At 53.6% G+C, this 11,376-nt stretch overlaps 1 protein-coding gene across 3 annotated transcripts in view; it reads left to right on the top strand.

Moving 5' to 3' along the window:
* The first annotated feature begins 3,372 nt into the window (after positions 1-3,372).
* The window catches only part of RAB11FIP5 (RAB11 family interacting protein 5), a 36,327-nt gene continuing 28,323 nt past the window's right edge, over positions 3,373-11,376 (top strand). Inside the window, exon 1 of one of the 3 annotated variants that reach the window (XM_079792784.1) lies at positions 3,373-4,024. In XM_079792784.1, coding sequence (XP_079648910.1) covers positions 3,597-4,024 — 428 coding nt within the window. In that variant the 5' untranslated portion in view covers positions 3,373-3,596. The remainder of the gene's footprint in view (positions 4,025-11,376) is intronic. The other 2 variants (XM_079792785.1, XM_079792786.1) reach the window with 2 other exon arrangements.

Below are 11,376 nucleotides of genomic sequence, written 5' to 3'. Positions count from 1 at the left end.
GGGGCAGGCGGGAGAAGGCAGTCCAGGCATTTTGGAGAGCTAGGAAACAGAGAGTGACAAATTAAAGGAGAGTGACAAATATATTTTAGTTGTAGTTTGGCAAAGATATCTTCATTTACAAAGCCCTTGGGGAATCCACTCCCTTTTTTTTTTTTTTTAAATCCTCATTCGAGGAGTGAGGATATTTTTTCCATTGACTCTAGAGAGTGGAAGGGAAAGGGGAGGAGAAAGGAGGGGGGGGAGGGAGAGAAAGAGAGAGAAACATCCATGTGACAGAGACACATCGATTGGTTGCCTCCTACATGCTCCCCAACCAGGGGTGGGGATCAGACCTGCAACCCAGGTAAGTGCCCTTGACCTGGAATTGAAACCTTGACCCTCCAATGTGCAAGCCTATGCTCTAATCACTGAGCAACACCGGCCAGGGCGGGAAATCGGTTCTTAAAAGTGGGGGGCTTCATCCTGACGCTGTGACCTCAGGTAAATCTGTTTGACCCCTTTTTATACCTCAGTATCTTTATCTGTAAAATGGGTATGAAAATACGTCATGCTTAGCTTCACATGGATGCAGGGCTCAGATGACCAACAACCTATATGGGGGCAAATTGCCACCGGCAGTAGAATCACTCAGACCTGAGTTCAAGTCCAGTCTCTGCAATTTTCCCGTTGGAGACTTGGGGAAAATTACTCAGCCTCTCTCTGCTTTAGTTTCCTCGTCAGTAAAACTGAGGGTGGCAATCCCACCTGCCTTAAATGGTTGTCTCTTGGGGTAAATGAGATAATACATGTAAATGGTAGAACCAGGATGCCAAAGCCCACAGGTTGAGCCATTATCCTACAGTTGCCTCACAACCATAATACATATAAAACAACAGCACATAGTGTAGAGAAAAGACTGGAAGAAAATACAAGTTCTGAGCAGTTTTTATTTCTGGACAGTGCAGCTATGATTTATTTTAATTTATTTATTTTAAAATATATTTTTAATTGATTTTTTTACAGAGAGGAAGGGAGAGGGATAGAGAGTTAGAAACATCGATGAGAGAGAAACATCGATCAGTTGCCTCCTGCACATCCCCCACCGGGGATATGCCCGCAACCAAGGCATGTGCCCTTGACCGGAATTGAACCCGGGACCCTTTAGTCTACAGGCAGACGCTCTATCCACTGAACCAAACCGGCTAGGGCAACTATGATTTATTTTTATTTTCTTCTTTATATTTTCTGTATTTTCCAATTTACTTTTAGAATCAGGAAAAAAGGCTGTATATGTTGGGCAGATGCCTGCAGATCCTTTGTGATGGTCTCCACTGCATTACAATCTTAGACAACATTTTCTCCTGTTTGAAGTAAGAATCATTATCCCCATTTTCTTGATGAGGACATGAGGCCAAGAGAGGCAAGAGAGCTGGCTCAAACTTCAGGTCTCATTGCTGCTAAGTGGCAGAAAGCCAAGATCCACAGGCAGATCTCACTGTCTCCAAAGCTAGGTGCTGTGCACAGGGATTCTGGAGCGGGGCTCCGAGCCAAGGACTCCTCCCCCCAGTCATATGATCATAGGGTTAAGGTGGGAGGTTGTCAGGATGGGGCCTGTGGCAGATGTGTCCCACAGGTCTCCTGTACTGGTTTCCTACATCCAGATTCCTGGTGAGGACATGGCCTGCAAAGTGGGGATTTTGGCATCTTCCTCTCACAGCACAGGAAGTCGAGCAGTACGGTGGAGAGTCTCCCCAAGAAGAAATAAAGGTTTCCAGTAAAAAGGTATTCTGTAGAGGAACTAAAAATAATAGCTTAACTATATAAGACTGAGAGAGGGGCCGAAGCCGGTTTGGCTCAGTGGATGGAGCGTCGGCCTGCGGACTGAAAGGTTCCAGGTTTGATTCCGGTCAAGGGCATGTACCTTGGTTGTGGGCACATCCCCAGTAGCAGGTGTGCAAGAGGCAGCTGATCGATGTTTCTCTATCTTCGATGTTTCTAACTCTCTATCCCTCTCTCTTCCTCTCTGTAAAAAATCAATAAAATATATTTAAAAAAAAAGACTGAGAAAGGGAAGTGAGTGTGAGAGCATTAAATCATAGCAAGAAGACAATAGATAATGGCCAGTCCTGATAAATCCAAATATAGCTATATAAGCATTTTATATAAAGATGTGGAGGTAACCACAATGGCTATAAGTGCTATCCCTGATTCCAGGGGTGGAGAGGGAGTTTTTGCTTTTCATCATAAGCACTTCTGTCCTATTTGATTTTTAAAAAGCTGTATATGTGTGTGTTGCATTACCCTTTTTTCTTTTAAGTACAGGCTCTGAAAGTAAAAAAAGTTCAGGCTTTGGGGTCATCTGGGTGAATTCAAATCGTTCCTCAGCCAGTTAAGGATCTTGGGCAGCATAACCTCTCTAAATTGCAATTTTATCTTCTAGAAAAACAGGGATAAAAATCATTATTTATCCACCAGGTTACTCCAAAACGAGGTAATGCATATAAAGAGCACAAACTAATACTGGCTGGAATTCAGCATCTGTGATGATTAACAATTGTTATCACTATCAATAATAAGCCACGCGTGCAAGTTATACCCAGGGCTTTGCACATAGTAGGCGCTTACGGGGTGAAAGTAATAGTTTAACCCCTCCACCAGGAGCCTATAATTTCCCCCAACTCGTGACGGCTGAGCTCCAGCGCTTTGAGCGAACACTTAAACATTGATGTGGTTCCTCATTTATTCATCACCCTGTCCTCGGCGGCAGTGTCCGCCGAGGGCGAGCCCAGCTCTCCGGCCTTTCGCGCCGCATCCACGGCCCCCTCCCGCAGGGAGGTGGGAGGCAGCGGCAGCTCACCGGCTTCAGGTCACCGAAGCGGGGACCGTCACGTGGAGCAGCGGGAATTGCTTCTAGTTTCAGCCCGGGATCTTCCCGGGCAAAGGCGGGCTGGAGGAGGGGGAGCGCGGCTCCAGATGAGCAGGGCAGCCGGGTCTCGCATCGCCCGCACCAGCCTGCGCCGAGGGCATGGTCCTCCCCAGAGGGGCGGGGCGGGCCGGGGCAGTTTTATGGCGAGAACTAGGACCTCCTGAGGGAAGATGTGGGATTGGCCGGGAGACGCGAAGCGGGCATTTCAGAACCGGCCAAGGGTGTCGCGCGCTGGCCCCGAGCAGGCGGGGTGGAGCGGGTGCCCCCCGTCAGGGGCGGGGCCTGCCGGAGCCCCGCCCCCCTCTCTGCGGAGGCCGCGCGCCCCGCGGCCCCTCCAGCTCCGCGCGCACGCGAGTCTGCGGCGGCCTCCTCGCGGACGCGGGGCCGGCGCCTCCGCAGCACTGCCGCACCGCCGCGCGGGGCTGACCGAGGGCCGCGGGGCGGGGCGAGGGGCGGGGCGCTGACAGCGGGGCGCTGACGTCGCGGCGCGGCGGGCGGCCGGGGAGGTGGGGCGGCGGGAGGCGGCGGCCGTTTGGGCTCAGCCCATCCCGCAGCGGCGGCGGCCGGGAGAGCGGGCGGCGGCGGTCCTCCGAGCCGGCCCCTGACAGCCCCCGCCGCTGCCCAGTCTACCGCTTAGTCCCGGTGGTCCCGCCGGGCGGGGCCAGCCTCGCCCGCCGCCGCTTCTGCTGCCATGGCCCTGATGCAGGGCGCCGAGCCCGCGGCGGGGCCCTCTCGCTGGCTCCCCACGCACGTCCAGGTGACCGTGCTGCGGGCCCGCGGGCTGCGGGGCAAGAGCTCGGGCGTGGGCAGCACCAGCGACGCGTACACGGTGATCCAGGTGGGCCGCGAGAAGTACAGCACGTCGGTGGTGGAGAAGACGCCGGGCTGCCCCGAGTGGCGCGAGGAGTGCTCCTTCGAGCTGCCGCCCGGCGCCCTGGACGGCCTGCTGCGGGCGCAGGAGGCCGACGCCGGCCCGGCGCCCTGGGCCGCGGGCTCCGCCGCCTGCGAGCTGGTGCTCACCACCATGCACCGCTCGCTCATCGGCGTCGACAAGTTCCTGGGCCAGGCCACGGTGGCGCTGGACGAGGTCTTCGGCGCAGGCCGCGCCCAGCACACACAGTGAGCGAGGGGCGCGGGGGCGCAGACGGTTCGAGGCCTCCGGGGGGCGGGGCGGGTGGGAGAGCAGGACCCCGAACCGCGGCCGGGTTGCTGCGCCCTCTGCCTCGCGCTCAAGGGCGTAAACCGACCAGTTGGGTCTAAGCATGTCGAGGGGGGCCCCCCTACCCATTCCTAAACGTGCGCTGTGCTTGGCTGCTGGTGGGCCTTGGGAGGCCCCGGGAGGTGTGAACGGTGGCCCAGCGTTCCTTGTCAATTGTCCAGTAACCTTAGGAGTGGGATCCAGAGGCTCTTGGACTGTGGGAACCTCAAGAAGGAAAATCTCGAGGCGATTCTTAGGGCCTCCGGGCTGGTCTCCCTTTCCTGGAAGGGGAGGAGACCTGCAGGCACCTGACCCAAGCCAGGCCCTCAGGGGAACAGAGAGGTGCTGCCTCACCCTGTGGGGGAAGGAAGGGGCAGTGTTGTCTTCCAGGTGCCCTCCCCCCACCCCCCCAGACCTAGAAACTGCGAGGGTATCTGCTTCTTGTCTGGAACTGGGATGTCCTCTGCCAACTAGAGACCCCCCCCCCCCGCCCCCCCGGACTCTGTCCCTCTGTGTCCCTGGCCTAAACACAAGAGTTCCTCTACGTAAAGCGAGGAAACGCTTTAATCAGTCTTCAGGCTCCTGCGGTGGAAACAGCAGTGTGATTCAAGCACTCTGGGGATAATCTCCCAGTCACTTCCACCTAGAAGGGCCAGTGGGTTTTTTTGTCATTTATTTTGGCAGCGTTTAACCTTCCCTGTGTGAAGATCAAGGCTTCAGGCTGGGAGCCTCATTTCCTATTTTGGGTGTGGGCAGTATCTGGAGGCCAGTCCCCGGGGCTGGCAACCTGCTGTGGATCACTCATCCACTGGGGCGACACCTCCCCTGGGCCTCCTGGGTCCCGGACGGGGAGGATAAGGGGATGAGGGCAGGGGTGTGCCAGGGGTGCTGGGAAGGTTTGCCCGAGTGGAATGGCATCCAACGGAGTAACTGTAGGAAGGCTTACTGGAGGAGACTGATGAGCCTGGGGCAGACCCAAATGAAGGCAGGAGTTGGCTAGGAAAGGATCTGACCTTGAACATTTTTTCCAGGTGTGGGCAGGGAAGGGTCTTCATGGCTCCTAGTGGCCTGCGGTGGGAAGCACAGGGCGGGTTCCCTGCAGGTCTGACCTGGCTCCGGGTCCCCTCCCCTGGCCTTCTCTCCTTCCCTCATGACTTGCTGTTTGGTTGCTGGGTGTGGGATCATGTGGCATAGCCTGGCCCTTGGTTTGTTTTCTTTTTTCCTCACTTTTTCTGTCCTCTCCCTCCTTCCTGGCCTAGGGAGCCTAAGGGGGTGGGGGTGGGGCTGAAAACTCTCCCCTGGATCTCTTCGCTCTTTTTTCTGGAGAGGCTCCTGTCCCCCAATTTTTCCCGTTCCTTTATTTCTTAGTCCTTCAACCTCCACCTCACAGCTAATCTCACCAGGCTGGTAGATGACACATCGGGGGGACACACAGAAGTCTCTAGGCTCATAGGGAGGGGCTTCTGTGAGGTCAGTGACTTGGGGGAGGGGCCTTTGATACCCCCCCCCCCCACCTCCCCCAGTTCCTGCCCTTGCTTTCTTCTTGGGCTGTGGATCTGACTCAGCTGAGCTGTTTATGCCTTAGGCCCAGGTGGGCCTGTTTCAGCCAAGGACAGTTCCCCTTGATCTGAATGGGAGCCTTAATTGACTTTATAAAAGTCCTCTTTGCACCAGGATCTTTCCGAACCCAACCCGCTGCCTTTCCTCAGATGTATTGACCTGGATTATTTATAGAACCTGGAGGGGGCAGGGAGGAGACGGACTCTTGTGGTGGGCAGAGGAAAAGTCTGTGAAACTGGCATAATCTCCTAGTCCACTGGACCTCACAGCATGCCCACCAACAGAAGGTGAGGACTGCTGCCCCCACTCTGGTCCCCACCTCCCTCCTCTGGCTCTACTGGCTATTCCTGGTGGCCTTCCCTGGAGCACTCTGGTGTGGGCTGCTGAGACAGTGAGTCTGCACATTGCCTATTGGGCAGAGGGCAAGATGGAGAGGACGAGGGTTTACCCTCCTCAGTTTTGGATAATGATGGAAAAGGACAGTATCACACTTTAACTTCAGAAATTAGATGTGGTGGTCTCAAGGAGGGCCGATGGTAGCCCTGTGTCGCCAAGACAGGACCAGGCTGGGGAAGGGCAGCCTCATGGTTAAGAGGAGGGGCCTGTAGAATGGCATAGCCCAGATTCCAGTCCCAGACCTGCCAGCTTCTGGCCAGTGAGGTAAACTCTTGGTGCCTTAGTTTTCTCATCTGTCAAATGGGGCTAATTAGCACTTGCACAGGGTTGATGTAAGAAGTGAAATGAGGATGCAATTAAAAGTATCTGGTGCAGCTCCTGGACATGGTTGGTGCACAATGTCTGGCAGCTTTGATCTGAGAGACATCCCCTGCCCTAGAAGAGCCTCTCATGTGATGGGGAAGACAATATAGGACTTAGAGGCTAGGAAAGACTGGATGGCAGGGTACATGCGGAAGTATGAGAGCTCCTTATAAAATTGGCTGGCCCTTCGCAGCCCTCCACCATTCTCTACTGATAGAGGTTGGAGAACGAGGGCTGGCTTGGGGCCTGCAGTCTTGAAGCCAGGCTTGGATCAGCCTGCAGCTCTCTTCCCAGCAGCCTTCCTGGGAGCTGCCTGTACCTTTTCGGAAAGGCAGGACAGCACAGGGTTTAAGAACCTGGCGACTGGGCTTTCACTCCCAGTTCTGTGACTTCCTAGCAGGCAAGTTACTTAACCTGTTTCCTCATTTCTACAAAGGCCATGATATAAATGAGATAGCATCTAACCATAGCAAGCTTTCAAAGTATTAGTGTTGGGGTTACTCTCAGGGCCCTGCTTTGTGTGATGATGGTGAAGATGGTGGTGGATGGAGTGCTAGACACCTCATCAGCCCCCAAAGATCCTTTGTCAGTGGGATATTCTTTGAGGTGAGGGATTTCACTGGAGACTTTCCAAATAATTAAATTCTCAAAACAAAATTTAACATAATACACAAGGAGATTGGTTATAACCCTTTCCCCTTAGTAAAGCCACACGTGAGTCATGGTTCTGAAAATCCTGAGATGCTTCCCAATTATTTCCTTTCTGGCTTTTGCCTTCCGCACCCTTCCCAGTGCACTCCAGTGGGTGCTCTGTGTGGTCCTGCCTTAAAGAACCCCTGCTGTGCGGCTCGGTTGGAGTGTCATCCCATACACCAAAAGGTGGCGGGTTTAATTCCCCGTCAGGCCACATACCCTGGTTGTGGGTTCGATCCCTGGTTGGGGTGCATGTGGGAGGCAACCAGTCAATGTTTCTCTTTCTTTCTCTCTCTTCCTTTCTTTAAAATAAAATTAAAAAAAAAAAAAAAAGAGCCCCTGTCCTGGGCTTGTTGGATCAGTGGTTAGACAATATAGGACTTAGAACCTAGGAAAGACTGTGGATGGCAGGGTATGTGCACAAGTATGAGAGCTCCTGATAAAATTGGAGCCTGGTGGTTAGGGCCTGGCCCCATGGGAAAGTTGAGGCGGTGGGCCCGATTTGGGCTGGGACCAGTTTTTCTTTCTCCATTCGTAAGAGTAAAGCTGCTGTGACCATGTACAGGCTGCTAACTGTGGCCCCTAAGAGGCCCTGTCAGCTCTGGTCAGACAGAGGCATTGGTTTTCAGACTGTGGCCAAGGAGGACTTAGGTCTGAGACCAGAGCCTTCTGGCCTGAGATCTCTTGAGGGTGGGTTTAGGGGCACCGGGAGAGGCACCCTAAGGAAAATGCAGGCTGCTGGCCTAAGGTTGGGTGGTCTTTGAGGGCACCTGCCTATCCCTTAGCCTCCAGATGCCAGGCAGAATGCTGTTGTGGGCAGATGGCACATGACCCCATGCCTTCTCTCCAGATGTGACTGCTCCTCAGGAAGCAGCTGAAGCCACAAGCGTCCTTGGCTTCCTTGGCTCCTGTTCCAGCCCCAGACCTGGAGTTGGAGGCCTGTGGGACTGCCCGGGAAGTCGGCTTTGGCTGCCAGGGAAGGGTGTGGCTGTACTTAGAAGCCAGTTATTAGGACACAGGAGGCTCCATCTCCCTTAGTTATGGGGCAGTTTTTATGTGGGGTTGCTTGAGCAGCAGTGTTTGGGGGAGTGGGGAGGGCTAGGAAGTGAGTCCCCTGTCAGACTGGGCAGCTCCTGCAGGCTGGCACAGCAGCTTTCCCTTCCCTTGCATCTGGCACTGGGTGGGACCCATCTCTGCCCTGTTCTCCCCTCCTGTGGGCAGCCAGGGACAGGCACAACTTAGCAGAGGCGCCATCCCAAGTGACCTGGAGGGCTGTCCTTTTCCTGTGCTGGGGGCTGCCCAGTGCATTTATTATTGCTGCCTCCTAGTGTTATGACGCTCTTGCCTTGTCCAGATGTTTCCCCTGCCCTCCCCACCCTGCTCAGGGACAGATGATAACACAATGAGGGGGGATCTGTGTATTCTCTGGGAATCAGTACTCCTTTTCTTCTTGTCCTTTGCAAAATGATGTGATCATGAAGAAGCTTTGCCCTGTCCTGGCCAGGTGGCTCATTTGGTTGGAGTGTTGTCCCATGCACCAAAAGATTGCGGCTTCGATTCTTGATCAGGGCACACACCTAGGTTGTGGGTTCTATCCCCAGTTGGGATAGACAAGAGGCAGCTGATGGATGTTTCTCTCTCACATAGGTTTCTCTTGTTCTCTCTCTCTCCCTTTCTCTTTCTAAAACCAATTTAAAAAACATATCCTCCATGAAGATTAAAAAAAAAAAAAAGGAAGAAGAAGAAGAAGCTTTTCCATCCTCACAGCCAAGTAATAAAAGTAAGTCCACAGTGTGGACGTCGGCCCTGTCTGCGATAAGTCTGGTCACTTCTTCCTGAGCTGGCTGAGGCCCCCTTAGGCTCTTTCTTCCTCAGGAATGATGGCCGCCAGACAGGAGAGCTGGGCGTGGCAGGTCCGTCTGAGGCCCAGAGTGTGGGGCTGGCCCAGCCCTCACACCATTGAGCAGTAAACAAGCGGGGACCCCGAAAGTTCAGTTCCCAGAAGACAACATTCCAAAGGAGCTCCATAGGGAGGGGCTTTGTCTCTGGCCACTTTGACCTTCAGCTGACCTAGGTGTGGGGAAGAGAAGCACAGCCCTTAATCCTGGAATTCTAATGTCAGAGCTAGAAGGGTGGGGCTCTGTGTGGCTCCTGTTAGGCCCTGGCACCAGAAGAGAAGGCATTTGGGGCCCTGTGTGCATCCCAAGGCATTTTCTGTGGAAGTGCCTATGAGGTTTTAGAGGGGGCATTTCAGCTGGGATGGGAGTGGGAGCCTTGAGGCTTACCTATGGACCTGGTGGGCAGTCTAATCCAGAGGCCTTTCTGGAGTGCCTGGGCAGAAGCATGGGCCACAGGGATATGGACACCCCAGCCTGCATGCCTGGAGGTCTTGTTAGGAGGATGGACCCCCCACATTTGGAGGAAGGACCACAGCCAGGTATTTGGCGCCGAGGCAAGGAGCACTGGAGATGTTCAGAGCAGACAGAGCCAAGGGAAGGCTTCCTCCAGGAGGGGACACACCACAGACCGTCAGGCGGGCCACCCCACCTCCTCCGCGTTCCCACACAACAGCATGTGGCACTCTGTCTCAGGGCATTATTGTTGCCTCCTTGGCCTGGTGTATCGTCCATTAAGCCCTTTCTAGGTGCTGCCACTGTTCTAAGGACTTAAGTTAGCTCACAGCAGCCTCTAGAGATACAGGCACGGTTACCGTGTTTAACAGATGGGGAAACAGAGAGGCCAGGGGGCTTCTCTAAAGGCACTCAGTTCAGGGTAGAGCCAGGAGTTAGGCCCACTTGCCTGGCTGGCTTCACGTTCTGTGTTTTTCACCACCGTGCCATACCGCCCAGCTCAGTTTTCTTCCATGCCTCCCACGGGTCAGCTCAGCGTGGGGCCAGGTGCTCAGCAGCTGTCCTCCGAGGGTTCCTCTCTCCTCTTCGAAGCAGACCTTGGGTTGGGCTTGGGGGCTCTGTAAGCATAGCCTGCTTCTCCAGTGTGAGGCCTTGGCCGACTGGGATAAGCATGTTTAGTCTGTGTTTCTGTGTCTGTCTTGGGATGGGGTGTCGCCTGGCACTTTGGGAAGGAAGGTATCACTGCCACCAGGTGTGTCTCAGGAGATGTGGGAGGCCTGTGAAACTCGGCCTGCGCCCTGGTACTATGTACTGTCCCCCCACCTCAAGGAGGTTTGCTCCCCTTGGCTTATGTAGTAGATCAGGGCCTAGGAGCATCCGCAGAGACAAGACTTCCTGACCTTTCCCGATACATCACATGCTTGTTCCACTGGGACAGAACGCTCCCGAGCCATCTGGTTCCTCCCCCTATAGCAATGCAGATGCAGTTGCTTGCTTTTTTTTTTCTTAAATCCCCACCCAAAGATATATTTTTATTAATTTTAGAGAGAGAGGAAGGGAGAGAGAGAATCATCGATGTGAGAGAAAAACATCGATTGGTTGCCTCCTGTACATGCCCCGACCAGGGGGTTGGGCTAGAACCCGAAACGGGATGATGCTGCAACCGACTGAATCACCCAGCCAGCCAGGGCTCGTTTGCTTTTTTTAGTGTTATTTTTTCTTCTTCTTCCTTTTGTTTGACATCTAGGAAGCAGTGACAGGCAATGACTATGCCTGGGTCAGGGCTTTGGAGAAAACAAGAGAGAGAAAATGTATAGCTCTTTCCCTAAAAGGGTGAAAATACGTTTGAGACAAGACTTACACAGGAAGGATAATTAACCTACAAAGCAGCAAATAAAAAATGTGAGAGAAGGATATGATTAGAAGAAGGGCAAACTCCCCAGGGTTAGAGTGATCAGGGTGGGCTCCTGGGGGAGGTGGTACTTTGAATTACAGGTAAGGCTGTGGGGGGCTGGGCAAATTTCTGAGAGGGAGACTGCCCCTCTGGAAGGGAGGTGAATGTGGTAGGGAGTGGAAGGGAACCAAGCTTAGCTTCCTATATATGCCTTTCCCAGCAAAACGGCCTTTACTTCTTACTTATTTTAAAGTAGTTCACCTGGTTCAAATTCTAAAGGTAGAGAGGCTACATGATGAAAAATCTCCCTTGTCCCAACTTTGAGTCACCCAGCTCCTCTCTTCAGAGGCAACCAACATTACCAGTTACTTCCAAAGTTATTCCAGGCATTTAAAAGCCAATACATTATGTATTTTCTTCTCATCATCATTTTTGTTTGTACAAATGCAACATTCTCCACACACAGGCCTCTACCTGTGGTCAGCCTGTCTTCTCTGTGACGGGATGTTTACTGTTT

Source organism: Cnephaeus nilssonii, assembly GCF_951640355.1.
Source record: "Cnephaeus nilssonii genome assembly, chromosome: 15".
NCBI classification, from domain to species: Eukaryota; Metazoa; Chordata; class Mammalia; order Chiroptera; family Vespertilionidae; genus Cnephaeus; species Cnephaeus nilssonii.
The sequence above is the reverse complement of the archived record's forward strand: the minus strand, read 5'-3'. Positions and strand labels throughout refer to the sequence as shown.